Source organism: Rhinatrema bivittatum, chromosome 18 (assembly GCF_901001135.1).
Source record: "Rhinatrema bivittatum chromosome 18, aRhiBiv1.1, whole genome shotgun sequence".
In the NCBI taxonomy this organism is placed as follows: Eukaryota; Metazoa; Chordata; class Amphibia; order Gymnophiona; family Rhinatrematidae; genus Rhinatrema; species Rhinatrema bivittatum.
The window spans coordinates 34,759,477-34,779,611 of record NC_042632.1 but is presented as its reverse complement, the minus strand read 5'-3'; the positions used below and the strand labels follow the sequence as shown (position 1 = coordinate 34,779,611).

The window sequence follows — 20,135 nt, the reverse complement described above, 5'->3', positions numbered from 1 at the left end:
CCCTTGGCGATGTTAAGGGCCAACACAAAGCATCCGGTTTGGATGGATGCGCTGCAGAGATTCTTTCAATGTCCTTATTGCTTCAAGGGCCGGTGCTGCACGACTGTCTACACCAAAAGTCTTCTGGCCTCTACGTTGGGTTCTGTACCAATCGCTGTGAGTGCTCCCTACCCTTTCTCAAGAATCATAAAAAATGAACATAATAAACTGGAGTGTTGCTTTTTGGGGCGTCTGCTCTGTTAGGGCTCCCCAGATTCTGGCTATGGCGAGCGAGCACGTTAGAGGTTCTGTATGCCAGCAAAAGGCCACGAGGGCAATATGTCCTAATGTGTTTTTTTCAAATTGAATAAATTTGAACACAGAATTAAATGACATTTGTAAATGAAAACAGTTAAAACTAAAGAACAGGACCTACAGGGGAGAGTTCAAGCACAATGATCCCACTAGTGGTATGAGCCGATGTGTGACCTATTACTCCCACTGGTGTGGAAAGGACAAGGAAGCCATTGAAGAGCCCAGAGATCACAAATAGGGGGTGGGGGTCAGAATGAGTGTTGCTTGGGAGCTCTTTTTAGCTCACCTGTGCCCGAGTCCAATTACATCTGTCTACACTCAGTCCTCCTCCCTTTAGAGGCAAACCACAGAAACTCTGCTATCAGTTTTTTGCTGCCTATAGTCAGAAGAGGTATGATCATAAGATCATGATTTGCCATACTGGGTCAGATCGAGGGCCAATCCAGATCATACGTGCCTGGCAAGACTCCAAACAATAGATAGATCCAATGCTCCTAATGCCCAGGGATAAGTAGTGGCTATTTCTCCAAGTCTTCTTGGTTAATAGCAGTTTATGGACGTCTCCAGGAACTTGTCCAAAACACTTTTAAATCCAGCTATGCTAACTGCCTTAACCACATCCTCTGACAATGAATTCCAGAGCTTAATTATGAGTGAAAAATAATTTTCTCTGATTTGTTCTGAATCTTACTAACTTCAAGGAATATCCCCCTATTTTTTGAAAGAGTAAATAACCAATTTGCATTTACTCATTCTGTTCCATGCATGATTTTTATAGACCTCTATCATATCCCCCCTCAGCCGTCTCTTCTTCAAGCTGAACAGCCCTAAGCTCTTTAGCCTTTCCTCATAGGAGAGCTATTCCATCCTCTTTATCATTTTGGTTGCTCTTCTCTGTACCTTTTCCAATACAATTATATCTTTTTTGAGATGCGGTGATCAGAACTGCACACAGTACTCCAGGTGTGGCCTTGCCATGGGGTGATACAAAGGCATTACGACATTCTCTGTTTTTATTCTCCATTCCTTCCCTAATAATTCCTAACATTCTGTTTGCTGTTTTAATGGCCACCACACACTGAGCTGAGGATTTCAGTGTATTGTCCACTCTGACAAGAAGATCTTTTTCCTGGGTGGTAACTACTAATATGGAACTTTACATTGTAACTATGGTGTGAGTTACTTTTCCCGTGTGCATCACTTTGCACTTGTCCACATTAAATTTTATCTGCCATTTAAATGTCCGGTCTCCCAGTCTTGCAAGATCCTCCTGCAATTTATCGCAATCCACTTGTGATTTAATAACTCCAAATAATTTTGTGTCATCTGCAAATTTGGCCATCTCGCTCATCGTTCCCCTTTCCAGGTCAGGTGCCTGACTCTTCTCACTCTTGCCCAGGGCCAGATTTAGGTATCGGCAACACAGGCAAGTGCCGAAAGGGCGCCAAATTCTGAAGGCACTCAGAAATTGGAACTGCCCCATTACTCTCATTTCTGAAGTTGAAATCCCCACCCCCTAGTATTCTGCCTATGAGCACCATACTCTTTAATCTGGCCCCATTCCCGCCTTGCTAATATGACAGGGAAAAGGAGATTTAAAGAGATTCCTGCTAGTGCAGTCCAGTCCCTTTGATGCCAGAAACCCCTAAATGTACAGAAGACTTGCGTGACACCTGCATATGGTTCTCTTTCCATGATCCCCTTTTTTTTTTCATGTTGTCTGCAAAAATAGTTTCCATCTTAAATTTCTCTACTGCAAAGTGAGATGGGACGGGAGGGGCAATAACGCCTTCATTCCCTCCCTCCCCGAACTATCCTGTCCAACTCCCTTTTCCATCCACTTTCCCCATTAACAGTCCCCACCACCTGCAGGCCCACCTTCAGAGAGTTCACGCTTTGCCCATTGACTCTTTGTGACTGTGGCGCTCTGCACTGAGGACAGGAGTTGACCGGGATGGAAGATCCACCGTCCATCTTCAGCCTACAGTGTTCAGATGCTGGGGTAAATCCACAAACCTCCTAAGCACTATTTTGACTTGTGCATGGAACTGCTGTAAGCCTCCTGCCTTTCAGGGACCGTCTATAAACTCCCCCCCCAAGTTAAACAGGTCCAATATCATGGCGTCTAAAATAAGAGGGGAAAGCACAGTATACCCTTCTAATCTAGCTAGTCCCCCAAACCCAGCACCGCTCCCTTATCTTTGGCACCCCATCTGCCCTTCCACTCCACCAAGTCATTGCCATAAATCAGAAGAGCTTTTACTTTCAATACTTCGGTCTAACGTATTCAAAATGCCCCAGCCATCAGCCTGCAGGGATGGCCAAAGAGTCAGTGAGCTCATATTTGTAATAAATTTAGGAGAAACTACCGATCAGGGAGGGAGTCAAAAACTTAATCCGGATAGGAGATGGGCGGGGATCCCCCGATAAATGCCGTCAGCACTGCTGTCACCGCCAGGGGGCGTCTGCTGCTGTGGAAAGGAAGGGCGGCCGAGCTCTCGCCCACCGTGCTCAGCGCATGTCTCAAAGTCCTCCCTGAAGAATTTAGGGATAAAACCTCGTGCTTTTAATACAGCAGTTAGGCAGAGAAAGTTATTTATGGGTCATCCTACCAAGCACAACATTTTCAACTGAAAGTCAATGTAAACCAATCTGAGCACTACCATGCTTTTGGCGCTATCATTATTGATTCAGATCCATAATAATAATAATAATAATATTTCTACTGCTGTTGATATCTTAAATCCTACACACAAAAGCAAGCTCGTCATGTTTGTTTCCGGGTAATCTGATGGCCTGAAAAAATCCACTCGAGTTTGCAGGCACGGAGGCCACCAGGGGCCACCAGGGACCCCCCCCCCCCCCCCCCCCCTAAAGCAGGGTCTGGGAGTCTGACGTTTTCGGCTGAGTTGATGGTTATTGAGTTCATGGACAAAGCAAGACATTAAAAAAGGGGAAAAAAAACAACCCACAAAAGTTCCTCCGAAGGGAGGGGGGACGTGCATCGGCTGCTGCAGCTCAAATGGAGCAAAATTTAGCTCCCTGCAGGGAACCTAGCAGGAGGCCCGAAGAGGTAAGCGCGAAAGTTATCGCGCGTCGAAAGAATAATAAATCCGCTCAATCGGAAACCGCTTCCTCCCCCTCCCCCTGCATCAGCGCTTCTCTGTAAACGTTTTCAGCCTGGTGGAAACGCATGGAGCTCCTGGCAAAAAGCAGCAAAAGGAAAAGGAAATCAGACTAAATCCATCCTGATCTGTGTGGGGCTTTTGGTTTGGGTTTTTTTTTTTTTTTCCAAGTTTCCTCTGAAGGGGAAAAGCGTTTCCATTTCTCACTTTAACACATCCTCGGCTCGGGGTCTGGAAGAGGCCACCTGAATCCTCTCCTCTGTTCCGTGTCTTGTGCCGGAGACGCTTGGCAGGTTCCCCCGCCGATTCCTCGGGGAGGGGGGGGGGAAAGGATCTTAAACTGGTTTCGTTTCAGCTCCGTTTTGAAACTCCAGTTCCCAAGGAGTGGACCCCCTCCTCCTGGAAATGAAGAGAGTCCCCACCTTCCTGCTCTGGCTGTGGATCGGGATCGCTCCTAAGTCAGGTAAGCGGGTCCCAGCTGGATTTCAGGGGTCAGGGGGCTGGAACGAACCTGCTGGCAGCATTTGGGCCGGAGCTGTTCCGAGTTCCAGGCGCAGGTCTGCACCCCCCAGAGGGCAAAGGGCGGCTCCTGCGCCCGAACCGGCACAGCTGCGAGAAACTGCGCGCTCAGTTCACTGCTATTTTTCTTTGGGCGACTAAGAGCTAAGCAGGGGGACTCTTTTAAGGCTCCTTTCTTGGGAGGCAGGTACTGCTGCCTGTACAGTTGGGGGGGGGGGGGGGGAGGGCAAGGACAAGTGACAAAGATAATCCCCGTCCCCATTCTCGGTGCAGTCTCTCTGCCTCTCTCCACCCTGCCTCTCCTCCCTTTCTCTCTCTCTTTTTTTTTCCACCTTTCTATTCCAATTACTGTTGACGCATTCAAGTGGACTAACCCAGCTGCCATACCGCTTTATCCAAGCTGGTACCTATAGACCCTTTAGCTGGCACCTATTTGAGGAGACTTGCTTAGAATAGTGGTGCAGTGCAACTCTGGTAGCCCTATCGGTTCTGGAGAAAACCAACAAAAAAGCACATTAGATTTTGAGACCACACCAGTCCATTTTTTTTTTTTTTTAGATGCTCCTAGGGTCTTCCCCTTCACGGAAGCTAACTACTACCGAAGGCAGATGGCATGTTCCTTATGGTTATTAAAGCGACCAGAAGTCATTTGATTTGGGGTACCGATCACTGGAGGGGGCAAAGCAATGTATTATGGTAGCGTTGGTCACTGGTTGTCTGCCGCCCTACCCTAGGGTAGCCAGCAGAGGGGGTCTCCACACCCTTCCATGGCTGGAGGAGTGCACATCTGTTCTCAGGCATGTCCTCTGATAGGGGGAACTCCCACGTTCGGCTCTGGAGCATTTTTTTCCATCCTGTCAGAACCTCCGCTGTCCTCACTGGATTGTTCCTGTAATTTGCTGAATAATGATGTAGTGGTTCCTCTTTATATCGCATGAAGCGAGAGCCAACACATCTGATTGCCAAAAAGACCCTTTTTATAGAAGACTTTGATGGGTACAAGTGTAACAAATACTCTGTTGGAATAGCTTTGCAGGTCAGAACTTTAATTTGCTGTCATGGAGGTTTTCTATAATATTTTAAAGAGTGTATAAGAGAAAGAGACTAATACACAGCAGCAGCCACATTCAGAAATCCCTGAAATGTTTGCGGGTGGTTTTATTTGTAGCACTAGTGAGAGGTGCACGCTTTCACTGGAATCCTTGGCCTTGATCCTGGTGGACCCTGTGCCTTCACCATAGTTCTGTATACAGTGCTTGCCTGCTTTGATACTTCTGTATTGGAGAGCACCTTTGAACAGAGATGGACGTCTGCACTATTTTTTTCTTTGTGGTAATTTGTTGCATGCAAATAGCACAGCTCGCCTACAGTAAACCAGTTTTGCACTCAGTATCTAATGGATGAAAGGTTTAAATATAAGCATTCATTATCAGTGCAAGCTTAGCATATCGGTTAACATCTCCTTCACAGACTGTAGCACTGCATAGTGAAAACAGAATTCAAAGTATCTACTGTTTGTTCAATAGCTGATACTATCCACAATTAATTCATATCGTTAAACAATGTCTTGTTTAATGACAGCAGGGATGGAAAGGACACATCTTGAGCTTTATCTTCCATTTTCTAGGAACAGTAATCGAGTTTTGTGCTGCACCACCTATAGTGGTGAGAGATCACAACTACAGCTGAGGAAAGGTACCAGATCTAGTTAATATTCAAATAGTTAATATTTAGCTACCTAGCTAAAATTGAGCTTTAACTGAATAAATCTAGGCATTTAAAAATGTGGCCCCCTTTTAACTAGCTAAATTTATGTGGTTGAAATCACAAGCCACAAAATTAGATTTAAAAAAAAGGGCAGGTCAGAAGCATTCTTGGGATGGGCTTTCAAATGTAGTCATTTAGCAGATAGTCAGTGCTAACTGGTTATGTTTCGCTAACTCCGCCAGTCGTGCAAATGGCAGTGGCATATTTACACAGTCACATTCTGTGCAGGTAGGTTTAGTGAGATATTCAGTCGCAGTCACACAATTAGCCGGGTTAGTGCGACTGCATATCCATTCAAAGATAACTAGGGAAATGTTCTCAGATGTCTTATCCACTCTGCAGGCTTTTCAAAATTGGACCCCAAGAATCTCTACAGCTTAACCAAGAGGAAGATCTCTTTATTGGTGAAGCTGTTGTCTCTACACCCAAAAGTTGCTGGTTCTCGTGCCAACTGAGAGGCTTCCTCACAGTTTGTAGAACCGGAAATCACACAGCAGGTAGCCCATTTCCAGATATTGAGTTCTGTGACCAGGCAGACAGTTTAAAGACCGCACATCCCAAGTGCATTCTTCGATGTGTTTTCAAGCTGGAATACTTGCCCTGTTAACAGGAGACAAAGGAGGTTACCTAAGGCACAGGAATGCTCATCTTATTGTCCCATTGCGATCTCACATGATTCTGCCAGAATGCATAAATGTGGTGCGTACAGGTTTAGGACATATCCAGAGAGTTTCTGTTATAGGGTTTTCTATATACTCTCTTGTAAATGGCACAGTCTTTATTTTGACTTTTTCTTCCCCTGTTGCTCCTTCATCACCAGATGGCATTCTTGGGTGGCTCCACTAATCCTTGCTGGCACAGAGGCTGAAGGAAAACCTCCTCCAAGGTGCACCACACCATTGGTTGGCTGTCAAGGGCCACAACACTAGCAGTAGCTATCTTTCCTCCCTCCTCTGGACTGAGCGGTGCCCCCAGGCTTGACTGACCCTAAGGGACAGGGAGTCCAGAATGGGATTTCCCCATGCCGCAGTACAAGATGCTACAGCCTGAACTACAGGGCTGGCTAAACTATGCAATCTTTTAATTGAAAATCTGTAACCCATCCCAGCTGTTTCTGATCTTACAGCTGATATAATTCATTGTCAATAACTCCCTCTCGCATCTCAGAGATAACCATACATAGAAACATAGAAATGACGGCAGAAGAAGACCAAACGGTCCATCCAGTCTGCCCAGCAAGCTTCACACTTTTTTTTTTCTCATACTTATCTGTTAGTCTTGGCTCGTAGTAACCTTTTGGTTCTATTTCCCTTCCACCCCCATCATTAATGTAGAGAACAGTATCTAGCATAATTAGTCAGAAGAACTGAAAGATAAATGGATGAGCAGCTAGATGAATCTGGGTGAGAATGGATAAAGGGTGATAGTCATATATTTATTAGCAGTGACTGACCAGAAAGATAGTCTTAGAGCAAGGTCAAGTAAGACTCAAGACACACTTGTAATTTTTGGAAACTAAGAAATGCCTCTCTTGTGATTATATATCTAAGCACTATGGCAGCCTACATTTTAAGAAGTTGAAAAACTTTACATATAAAATAAGACTCACCTATGGGTCTGTTTGTGAATTAGAATATTGTACTATATTATGTTATATAATATATTATACAATGGAGAGGAAGTAAATGAAATGCCTGTTATCAGCATAAATCTGTGAGGTATGACTTCCCATAGCCAAAATTAAACATATGTATGCAGAGAAACCATGAAAGGCTTTCACTGGAAATGGGATTCATTGTTTGCGCCCAGAGTCTGTCCAGAATAACACATTTTCACATGTTCAAGCCCAGAAATACTACAAAATGTGCAAAGAGTAAGATATCCAAAAGGAGAAAGCACCTTTTAACAGGTTTCCACTGTCAGAGCAACAAATAAACAAAAAGAGCAAATGCCCCAAAGCAGTCAAGATGGTTGGGGAAGGAAACGCTTCAGGACTGGTGTTCTGCTGACGGGATGAGCTGAGGTGTCAAAAAAGACAAAAGCAAGAGTGGCCTTAATTGTGGCAGTGAGTAGAGGTGAGCACAGAGAGAGAGAGAAAATAATTAGGGCCAGTGACCAAAATGGGACAGTGTGAGGTGACATGGCTCTTGTGTAGACCATGAATTTGCTTTTGTCCTGGATGGGAATGTTTCCCCTGCGTTCAGGTATACTGTCGCTGCTCATTCTGGTTCACTTCCTTGGAGTTGGTGCATCATGTCGGTCCTCACTGATCCATTTTTCATTGAGTTGTAAATGGGTAGGCGTTATGATTTAACTGTTGCTTTTGGATATTCCAATTTCACCTCAATTACGTTGGTACAACAGATGAGTTCACAGCTGGCACCCCATTTATTTCAGGAGTTTGGAGAATGGTATCTTTGGAATCTGAATGTGAACACGAATCTCTTTTCAGGGCTAATGCTGGTAGAGCTGCGCTTTTTGAGGCATTTCAATTATTCAGCACATTGGTCAAAAGTTTTGAGCATTTATGTATCTAATTATTTATTTTTTAAAAAGATTTAATACCTACCTTACACATGAATATTTAAGATATTGCACAGAGTATATAATAAAACTTAATAGCATACAAAATATAATAAGCATCCAATACATACGCTAAAATAGCATGTCAATTTTTAAAAATATAACTATTTATTTATTTAAAAATTTTAGAATATAAATCAAATAAATAAAAATAAATACATAAATAAACCACACTATCTAAAATTCTGTGTAGTGTACATTAAAAAACATACATAAGTATCACTACACATTAAAATACAATATATGTCAATAGACAAATAGCCGTTCCATCAAACCTTTCTTTCTCAATGTCTATCACAAGAGAACCACCCCAGCTCGATGGCCAGTATTACTTTTCTGCCTCATTGTCATTTATTTCTTTCAAGACTGATTACCTCTTTAAATAAATAGGCTTTCAGCTTTTTCCTGAGTGACTGTAAATCAATAGTTGTTTTAATATCATCAGGGAATGCATTCCAAAGCTGTAGGCTGGCCACAGTAAAGACTCGACTGTGTGTCTCCTTTAAGCGAACAAGACACGTGAAGGAACATCTAGTAAATTTTGGCCTGAAGACCTTAGTGCTCTTGATGGTTTATATAATTTCAGCAATGCCCTAACACAAGCCGGAGTTTCCCCACTGTATGCCATATAACATGAAGCACTCAGTCTTGTTTACACTGAGGTTTCCATTGCAGCTAAGCTCAGTATATGTACCTGCGTTTGTTCCTTCTTTGGAAGGGGAGGGGGCCAATCTTCCATGATACTCGGATATAGTTTTTTTACTCCTAATTGACATAGTAACATCAATGACATTAAAAACAAAATCTGGTCCATCCACTCTTCCCAGTTATTCTTTCCATACTACTAAGGATCCATCCCAGCTGCCAGTCCCAGAATGTGATTTCTTCTTATCCAGGACAGTCATTTGTGTCTTCCTCTTCAATATTGCACCATCTTGGGTAGAGAAGCATATCTGATCCCCACTATAGTTCCCTACAATATCCACTTTCCCCATCCCTAACTACAAGTCTCTGTAATGATAGCATAGGGATGTGCATTTGTCTGAAACGAAACAGGACATTTTAAGTACATTTTCTTGCTTAGGTTTATTTTGTTTTTTTTAAAACCAAATGAAAGACAATGAAGAAAATGTAATTCGTTTTCATTTAAAATGTTGCCACCATTGATAAAACAGCCATCCCGGGCCTCTCTTCCAATCCACCCCCATCTCCCCCCCCCCTCACCAAAATTGTCTTATCACATTCTTTTGTTTCTTGGTGAGGCAGGAGTGAGCCTCGGTTGCTCCTGCCCCCACTGGGTGGTATTGCTTCGAAATGGCGCTGGCAGACCAAGGCCAGCACCGTTTGTTAATTTCTGCAGATCCAGATCCAGGCCAGCACCGTATTGTAAGGGTTTGGTCTGCTGGCATCGCTGTAGTAGAGCAGGATCAACTGTGGGATTGTTCCTGCCTCCAGGAAAAAAAAGACAAAATATGGGGAAGAGGATTGAGGAGGATGGGGGAGATCAGAAGGGAGGGCCCAGGAGGGGAGATTTTTTTCCGACAGGGCTCAATATTTTCATTTTGGTTTTCTTTTCATTTCCTTAAAAAAATTTTTTTTTTTAACTTGTAGGGTTTTTTTTCATTTTGAATAAAAAGATGTGAAACAAACAAAAACATATGAAAAATGTGCCTGTTAGACCAGACCCAGAGGCTAGCTGGAGTCTATCATCACAGTATGTCTTGATGTAGAAAATCTCAACATCCACAACACCTGAAAACAGAACAGTACTCCAAAATCAACCAGAAGCACTTTTTAGTTCTAAATGGATTCCACCATAGAAATATCACATAGAAAATCTTACAAATTGTTTTATTCTTCTTATTATTATTCAGACAGGCCATAACATCTCTCCTGAGCCCAACACCAACGGGTGTTGTTTTTGCAATTGATGGAGCACACCGTTCTTTGAGAAATGGCTTACCCCCTTCTTTCTATTGATGGCCTTTTGACAGTGATTGCATTCTGCTGATCCTACATAACTGTGAAGTGTTTCCACACCTCTAATGTCTTGCTAGATCCTCTCTCTGGATTCTTGGGGGGCTGTGTTTGAGGATAGACCAAGAGATAAAAGGCTAGAGGCAACGCTCACACTCTTGACTGCCTGTTGCTCCTGGGGGGGTGGGGGTTTGATCTTAGTCTTGGCAGAATTGATTACTGCCTCGGCAACTATGCAAAAGTTTGCTGCAGACACTAATCAGAATGGAACATGGGCTGCTGTGCTGGCTTTCACTGATGCTCATCTAGGGTCTCACCTAGGTAAAGCCAGGCAGGCCTTTTTCTGCCCCCACCCCGTACAATACTAACAGAGGAGATGGGAGCAGGCAGTGGCTGTTCCAGCTTCTGCAGCTCTAGCTTGTTTCACCCTCTTTAAAATATCCCTTCTGAGTTTGGTAGAAATGTTCCTGGTCCTTATCCTTTGCCTCTCATTATTGCCACTATGACTTTTACTTGCTTCAGAAGAATAAGCCTTCCCTCTTCCTATCCCATTGCCACATTTCCCTCTTGATCCTAGTGACATGAAGGAATTTATTCAAACAGATTACTAGTAGATAGGGGTTTTTAGTGATGCAATCAATGTACACCCTAGGGTAAAAACACACACAGACTGCAGACCATTTTTGTTGCAAACAAAGCACAGTGAACTACTGATGCTTGCTGACTAGGTACACTAAGAAATTAGTGCAAAAGTGACACACAGAAGAAATAGTACAGTATCAATGTTACTGATTCTTGTATACAGAGAAAGCAAGCTGTCCCCTGTCACATTCAGGCACTGGCCATGCTGCACATGATAGAAAATTAATCTCTCGCTCTTTCTCTTATATGTTGTAAAGTCACTGACTTATGCTGCTTGCCTGCTATAGAAGAAAAGTATAGTCTCACCTTGCTGATATTCAGTTATACAGAGAGGTTATAATTTCTCCTGCTGCTAGCAGCACAACAGTGTCAGTGACTATACGAGCATACCTTGCTTTTTGCTGGAAATCTAAAACTATTTTCTAATTAACTTTGGAACTTTGAAGCAAAGAGCTTCAAAATATCTGCCTTCACTCTGAGATCCAACAGAGGAATGACTGAGAACAAAATGGTCACTGGCTGCTCAAAGTGCTCTTATTTTCACTTTCACATAAAAAAAAATAATGAAGTCAATCCATGCAGCTACCAGCTAGGATAGGCTGGCTGAAACATGCTTGGTCATGTTCTTTCCTTGTCTCATCCCCAACTGGTTCCCCTCTTTTTGGCTTTGTTTCCTTTGTAATCTTTAATAGGATTGAACCAAATGAGGCAAAAAGGTTTCAGATGTTTTAGGGGACCAACACCATTCAGTTTAGAATCACCAAACCAAACCAAAAATCTATTCATTCATCGTGTTTTCATTCAGATGAAACCAAATGCACATTCCTAATCTCTGGCTCTGTTTTCTTTCCAGTCAAAAATATGTGCTGTACCATACTAGAACTGTGCTCTGGTCCTAGCTATTGTCAGCTAAATTGTTCCCGGGAGCAGAAGGATTAACAAAATAGTAGCTGAGATTTACGAGGAAGTGCATAGTACACGCTGTGAATTGTAGTAACTATGAACCTTAGTCATAAAATAGTGTTTATTTCCGTATATTGTTAGCTTTTCTTATCTGAATTTTCCCGGAGCTTCTGCAACTGTCACTTATGTGCTCTTTAAAATTTTCATTTGGCAGCTCTGCAGGAACCAGCAGGTAGTTGTCACCTTCTGTGTGCTGTCATAGGGAAGAGTTTGCTCTGTTCCTGTATTCAGTTTACCTAGAAGGCAGAGTCTGTTGCTTTCACTTCAGGACTAGGTGGAGCAAGAGAGAAAAGAGAGGAATTTATTGGGCACCGCTACATTACTGTATATATTATTATTCTAGGAAAAAGGAGTTTGGATGTAAATTATGGCTGATGAGGAGAGGATAGATGGGTGTGAGATGGGGAATGGCGATGATCTAGAAGTCTCTCTTTCCTAGTAATGTACTATATTTTGTATACTGTTGGTCTGGAATCAAGGAGTTTTATTGTTTTTAGAATATATTATATTACTTAGGGTTTCTGATTTTTCGTTAAAACTGAAATACCCCACGTAATGAAATTACTTATCCTAAGTCTGACAAATTTGGCTAAAGCTGTATTCAGAAACTAGGCCTTTAGTTGATTCAGGGGCTCTCACATTGACACACATCACATGACTGTAACAAGTGTGAGAAAGGAAGAAGTAAACACCAGGGGCCCAATATTCAAAGATATCTGGCTATCTAACCCCTGGATTCATCAGTCCGCTGTCAATATAGCGGAACGATGAGCCGCAGGAAAAAAAAACAAGGAGCGGCGGGGGCCAATAATGAGCAGGTGGCCGCATCGAGGCGGTGGGTTTTCACCCGCCATGGCCGCAGCCGCGCTGCACGCTATTGCTCCTGTAGTGCCGATGAAATAGCTGTAGCTCTTTCCGGCGCTAATGCGGGTGCTAATGTGTGAAGCAGTAGTTATCACGTGCGATAACATCCTAACATTAATATTGGTCGCGATTTGAAAAATGAACTCTTAAGATAGCCATATATAACTTATCTGGCTAAATTAGAAGGGATATTCAGTGGCACAGCAGGTCTAGCTTATTTGATTAACTTAAACTGGATAAATCCAAATATCAGACTTATAAGTAGTCCTTTCCCAATTCGCCCATTGCCCATGCCCAAGATATCCAGTTATCTACTTAGTCGGATACGTCCCTATTTATCTTCCTAAATATCAGCCTTCAGATGTGCAGGATCTGTGTTGAGGGAATAAGAATTACAAGAGAAAATCCATATGTTCTGAGAACTACATACGTTTCTCGAAACATGGTTTCAGATGTGAAGAATAATTGCGTGGTGAGATTTGCCACTTCAAAACACAATGCTGGTAGCCCTCAGGCAACTCCCCCGGCAAGATCCGTCACTTCGAGACACAGTGGTATCCTGCAGGCTCCCTTCCTGGCAGGATTTGCCAATAAAGAAAACACAAAACAACACTCACAGAGAGATGGCAGAAGAGCAGACAGCGAGAGATAATCCTCATCGACAGAAGCAACTCAGTTCCCCTAGTCGGAAGAAAAGAGTTTGTACTATATTATTTTCTTTGCAACTATTGCCTTTGCTATATCTGTGTATTCTGCCCTGCTTTCTGGAAGGTAACTTAGCATTAATGATAAACACTGCTTATCTATTGTGTGCTGGCTCAGAGTGTGTGTGCGTGTGACTTTGTCTTTTCCTAAACAGCAAATCCTATCAGGAAGGGAACCTGCAGGATACCACTGTGTCTTGAGTGGCGGAACTCACCAGGGGAGTTGCCTTTTGTCTCTTTATGTTTTACTACGGCCACACAGTGAACCTGCAATATCCCAATAAAATACAACCAATGGGAAAATTGGGCCTTTTGGATTTAACCAGAAAAAAAAACCCAAAACAAAAATAGGCCTACATTGGAGGCGTTCAAACGACCTCATTCAGCCACTGCACGTTAAAAAGAGGCAAGTATGCAGCAGCCAGATGGCATCATCAGACTGAGCTGGTGGGGAGCAGAAGGGGAAATAAAACAGGCGCCCTGAAGAAGTGGGACCACAAGCCCTGTTGGCCAAGAAGAAGTAGTGCTGAAGGAGTGGGTCGGCAGAGATTCTAGGCCTCCCCCCCCCCCCCCCAGCACAAGCAACTCAAAAGAGGTGCTGCAGGCAGAGTGAGCAGAAGGAGGCCCAACTCCTGACCGTCCAAGAGACACCTGAGCCCTGCAGCCAAAGAAGAGGCACTATGGGAAGAGCCAGTGAAGAAGGGGGTGCACTGAAGAATGGAAGAGGAGATGAGGGTGCTATGGGGGAGGGCAGTGGCATACTTAAGGGGGTTTGGGGGGTGCAGTCTGTCCCGAGTGACAGCTGGGAGGTCGGCGGCCATGAGCGGAGCCCATCTCACTCCCACTAGAAGAAAAAGGAGGCCTCCAGGCCGCGAGCGGTGGGACCACTGGGTGGCCTCCTAGAGCACCACGGGTCTGGAGCCGGCAACTGCATGGCCTTTCCTTCTTCTCGCCTCCCCCCACGGCCCGGAAGAGGAAGTGGTGCGGCCGCGCGGGCGGGAAGAAGGAAAGGTCACGCAGTCGCGGCCTGAAGTAGGAGGAAGAGCAACAACGCTGCCCCCTACCCTCCTCACCGCATATACAGGAAGTGGAACTGCATCAGCCCCCGGCGCCGCCTCAGGAAAAATGAAAATCCCCGTCTGTCGCGAGTGCTGAAGGAGGAAACTGCTGCTGTGCTTCTGATGGGGAGCGGAGTAGGAAGTGAGAGAGCATGTGTTTGTGTCTGTGTGTGTGTGTATGGGTGCATGTTTGTGTGTGAGAGAGGGAGCTGTGTGCAGGGGTGTGTGAAAGTGTGTGCAAGAGAGAGAGAGAGAGAGCCTGTGTGAGGGAGAGGGGAACCGGAGATCACTGGGCTAGGCGGGGGGGGGGGGGGGAGAGAGGAGGGATGGAAAAGTGAATCTGGGGCAGATGCCAAAGGAAATATCCACCCGGGTGCCAAATACTTTAGGTATGCCACTGGGGGAGGGGAGAGGGATAGGCAGTAGGATGGAGAGCGGGAGGGAAAGGGAAATGCAATGGGATGGGGAGGAGAGGAGTACAATGTAAAGGGACCAGTTCAGCCACACCCTCTGTCACTCCCTTAGCTACACACACAAAGCCCCAGCCACACCTACCCTGCTAACCCCTACCTCACATACTCCCTATCTCCTTAGCCACACACACTCCCTGACACCTCCACCGTAGCCACATGCACACGCCCTACCACACAGCATTGTGATGTTGCATTTTGCAATTGCATGTTAAATAATAAAGGTATGTAAAATTTTGAATTATAAATTGATTTAAGCCTTATTAAATTGAATCCAACTAAAAATGCATAAAAAATGTTAATTTGCACTGATAAGCACTTATTTTTAATAAACTCCAAATACACCTACCAGTAATTGACTGAAAAATAAGCACCTAAATTTGTAATTTATAAATACATAGAAGTCCTTCACTTTGGTTTGGATCCTGGAATCAAAAAATTGCAAGCAATAAATGTAAATAAATGAAATGTTTATAAAGTCCCCAGCATGAAGAATTTATTTTCCACGTCTGAGCACAGGAAGCTTAAAAGGAAACACCATGCTCAGAATTCCTGCTGAAATTATTATCTGGCTAGACAAATGAAACTACCCCTTCCCAGCTGAGGAAAAGTTTTCGACCCAAGTGGATTGTGGGCTCGCCTGTCCTGGAGGGCTTTTTACTGCTGCTTGACACAAGTCATCAGGGCAATAAGTGATAATGCAATCTTCCCAAGTTCTCACAGTAGAACAGGCGTTTTGACATCATTTTCTGTCTGATAATGGCCTGAAACAGCTGCTTCTGTCCGCAGGAGCCTTCATCAGGGAAAGCGAGCTCACAGTCTGCCTCTGTGTAGAATTTATCATTCATTCAGGGAAGTATTTTCAGCTGGCTGAACAAGTCAGCTGCCTTGGAAATTTGAGGAGACAGCAAACCCGGATTTAGAAATAGGCAACATAGGGTGCCGAATGTTGAAGGTACCCAACCGATACCCAAGCTGAAAAGCCGCCTGGTCCCGCTTGCTTTAGGGGCCGTGTACCAGCACTACTTGAAAGGGGGGTGCCACTGTGGGACTCTTGGCACTGCTGCCGCCAGCTCTCCAATCTGAGGGGGAAAGCCTACCCTTGCCCCCTTCCAGGCTCTCTCACTCTCGAGTCCTGCCTATGGATACCAAAATCTTAAATCTGGCTCTGCCAGACCCTTTCATATTATCAGCACCCCCTACGGACATAGCCAAAAAAGTTGATAAAACATTGTTCCTTCACTTGTAAAGTTTTTTTTTATTTCTTCAATCAGGATCTTTTTTTTTTTTCCTTGTTAATTTTAAGCTAGTTTTATTTTCCTGACCAATCCCACTGTTCTGGGGCTTCCATGCTTCCCTCTGTTGTCGTCCTGTGCATGTGCTGCCTACTCATCCTTGATGTTTAGTCAATAGGAGCTCACATTAAGAACATAAGAAAATGCCATACTGGGTCAGACCAAGGGTCCATAGGGTCCATCAAGCCCAGCATCCTATTTCCAACAGTGGCCAATCCAGGCCATAAGAACCTGGCAAGTACCCCAAAACTAAGTCTATTCCATGTTACCATTGCTAATGTCAGTGGCTATTCTCTAAGTGAACTTAATAGCAGGTAATGGACTTCTCCTCCAAGAACTTATCCAATCCTTTTTTAAACACAGCTACACTAACTGCACTAACCACATCCTCTGGTAACAAATTCCAGAGTTTAATTGTGCGTTGAGTAAAAAAGAACTTTCTCCGATTAGTTTTAAATGTGCCCCATGCTAACTTCATGGAATGCCCCCTAGTCTTTCTACTATCCGAAAGAGTAAATAACCGATTCACATCTACCCATTCTAGACCTCTCATGATTTTAAACACCTCTATCATATCCTCCCTCAGTCGTCTCTTCTCCAAGCTGAAAAGTCCTAACCTCTTTAGTCTTTCCTCGTAGGGAAGTTGTTCCATTCCCCTTATCATGTTGGTAGCCCTTCTCTGTACCTTCTCCATCGCAATTATATCTTTTTTGAGATGTGGCGACCAGAATTGTACACAGTATTCAAGGTGCGGTCTCACCATGGAGCGATACAGAGGCATTATGACATTCAACGAGACAGTGTGCATTGTTGACCACATTTAAACTGAATCCTTTTCAACTATTCTTGAGTGCTTTTGTATGACCTTGTGGTGTGGAAGAATAAATCAAATTGCCTAGCCAGGAGATCACTCTGTGTCATACCAAGTTTTGACCAACAATGAAGCATATTTGTATTACTGGCATTCTAAGCACTTACTCCAGGTTACACAGTAAGGACTGGAGGTATTAAAGGCTTTCTTTCATGTGGTGTCTAGTTGGAAAATGCTTAGTGCATAGAGCCTAAGTGCTAGAAATGGGAATTACGCTCGAGCCTTCAGGTTTCATGGTTCTAGCCAATAGGCTTGAACACGCATAGATAGGGGAACTGGAACAATTTTTATTAGTGAGCGGGCAGAAAACTGTGTTTGACCCATGTAAAATAGACACCAGAATCTCAGGGGGTAGAAGGAAAAACTGAAATTATGTCATAGGTGCCATCCACTGAGTAAGTGAAGGGTTTCTGTGGAACTCAACTTGCACAGATTGAGGGTAAGACACAGATCTCTTTGGCTCATGAGATCTGTGTCAAATTTTTTAAACTTTTCTTTTCTGTCAAGCCAGTCCTTTCATACGAGGAGGGGGAAGGAAATTTATGCATGTTGACCGCACAAAGTCATGTTGAAGCACGTTAAGAAGGAGACAAATTGCAAGTTTTTCGTTTGCCCTTTCCAATACTTAATCACTGCCATTCGTCTCAGTTTCAGTGTCCCAATTCTTTTCCACAGTATATACAATTTCTTGAAATGATGTAAAAATATGGTGAGAAATCCTCAAAAGGCCACTTAAAGCAGAGAAGAGGAAGTCCCCCAAACAGGAGACTCAGAGCCAGATTAGAAGAGACATGAAAGCAGACAGAGGCTTTCTCAGCTGAGAGATGTGAGGCGGCAACAATCAAAGCAGAAGACCAACAGGGAGCCTAGACTAGGATGTTTTTGTAAACTAGTCATGGTCCTTTTGCTCTACTATCTTAAGAGTCCACAAGCAGCAAGACTGCCTCCTCAGGGTTAATGTAGCTGGCAAATTACCTTTATAATAGAAATTAGCAAGGTGCAGGTTCCAACTGATTAAAGGAATGCATATTCCAGAAAGTCAGTTTCTGTCACTGAAGTCAGCTGAGATCAAGGAGTTAAGCAGCTGATTTCTTTCCACTTTCCAAACTTTTATGCAAGCAAAGGGAAGCAGATATCCTCATCCTCTGCAGATCAAATGAGAGCAGGGCAGGCCCCCCCCCCCCCCACCACCCTCACGGCCTGCAGGGACCAAGCAGCCAGACTGGAAGTCAGTGCCGGCATTAGCTCTGTTCTCCTCCTCCCCAGATCAAACAGGATCCCCCCCCCCCCCCAAAGGGTTAAAAGAGGCATGAGTGGTCCTCATGCCAGGCACCCTGTCCAGGTCCTTGCTGGTGGAGGTCAGCAGTGGTCCATGGGAAAGGAAAAATTGGCAGCTGGGACGGATGTCCTGCGTTTCCCCCTCTTCCTGCAGCCGCCTGAGCTGCATTCCTTATTTAGCCCTCCTGATGGACAGGAGGAGTGTAATGGCAGAATCTGTCACCGGCTGATAATGGCAGAGGGGGACCCCTTTGGTGATAGGTGGTCAAGTCCGCACAGAAAACTAGGAGCAACTTTCATTTTATTCGGCGAGGAGGGAGAGCGGATGTCACTCATTTCAGGAGGGGTGTTAGAAGTCCAGTGGCGGCTGAAGCATGGAGGGGAGGGGGCCAGTCTAACAATCTCAGCGTTTTCGGAGCAGACGCTTTCTATACTTTTGTGTAGTTGTGCTTGTTTACTTTCATAAAACAATAGAAAAAAAAATGTCTGTCTTTACAGTGGAGACGACAGCTGTTTGCTTATATTCTGATGGATGCCGAACAAGGTGCCGGATAGAGAGGAGTAAGGAGTTGGGAGCTGGGAGAGAGGGGGTTGGTTGGAGGGAGGATCCTAGGACTTATCGGAAGGGATGACAGGGTGCTGCTGGCCTAAGACTTCTGCTGTTGCAGTGACCTAAAACCTAATGCTCGAAATAGCCCTACACGGCAATGATGTACAGCACGTGCAGAGTCGGAAATCTGAGAGATGGGCAGGGCAGGGAATCCATTGAACTCCAGGGATTCTATACAAACATGCAGGCTCCCAAAACATAAAACTTGCATGTCTTCCCGCCCTGTACTGTAATATAATCACCTGCGTCCTCTCCTGCTCCCCACACACATTCACAACTCATACGCGCACTCTGCCACTAAAGAACATCTATACACACACACAAACCAGAAACACGTCTCTGCCAGCAACACGTCCATGCATGCAACTCATCGACAGCAGCAGAGCTGCCAAGTTACTGAGTTCCAGGAGGTAGATTTTAGACCAGTCCCGGATTTCTGACAACCCATCCTGACGCGTTATAGGACCTGCAGCGCTGATTTCGATGGGGAAGATCAGGGACTACAAAAGCCACCATGAATTGAGATGTAAGTTCCGAATTAGGACGGGCCAAACATTTTCCTCCTGGAACTGGATATCTCAGCTGCTATGTATCTGTCTCTGTCATTGAAACAATTCAGTTGCATGTGTCTTCACACACCCATAGCTCTTATGTAAATGTTTAACACAGTTATAAAGAAATCATATAGAAACGATGGCAGAAAAGGACCAAATGATCCACTCAGTCTGCCCAGCAAGCTTCTGCCAGGATCTGCTGCACCGTCCGGTTACCCCCATGCTTATCGGTTTCCCAGAGCGTACAAGTCAGGGCCCTCGTTGGATGCTGTTTGAATCCAATTTCCCTTAAACCACTGCCGTGAAAGCAGAGAGCAATGTTGGAGTTGCATCAAAAGTATCGGGCTTAAGGGTAGATTTTAAAGCATAGGCGCACACACACGTGTGGACGCACCGATTTTATAACATGCGCGCACTGGCACGCGCATGTTATAAAATACGTGGGCCACGCACAGATACGACCCAGATTTTATAATCTGCCCACGTATGTGAGGGCAGCGCGCGCAAGGGGGGCAAAAATATGCAAATTCGTGTGACGAAGAGATCGGGGCTCGCCCCCGT

The 20,135-nt window shown here is 44.5% G+C and overlaps 1 protein-coding gene across 1 annotated transcript in view; it reads left to right on the top strand.

The window, feature by feature from the left end:
- Positions 1–3,212: 3,212 nt before the first annotated feature.
- FLT4 (fms related tyrosine kinase 4) overlaps positions 3,213–20,135 on the top strand; it is a 180,985-nt gene continuing 164,062 nt past the window's right edge. The window contains 1 exon segment of the mRNA XM_029583679.1: positions 3,213–3,882. Within this exon segment, the coding sequence (XP_029439539.1) occupies positions 3,825–3,882 (58 nt within the window). The 5' untranslated portion in view covers positions 3,213–3,824.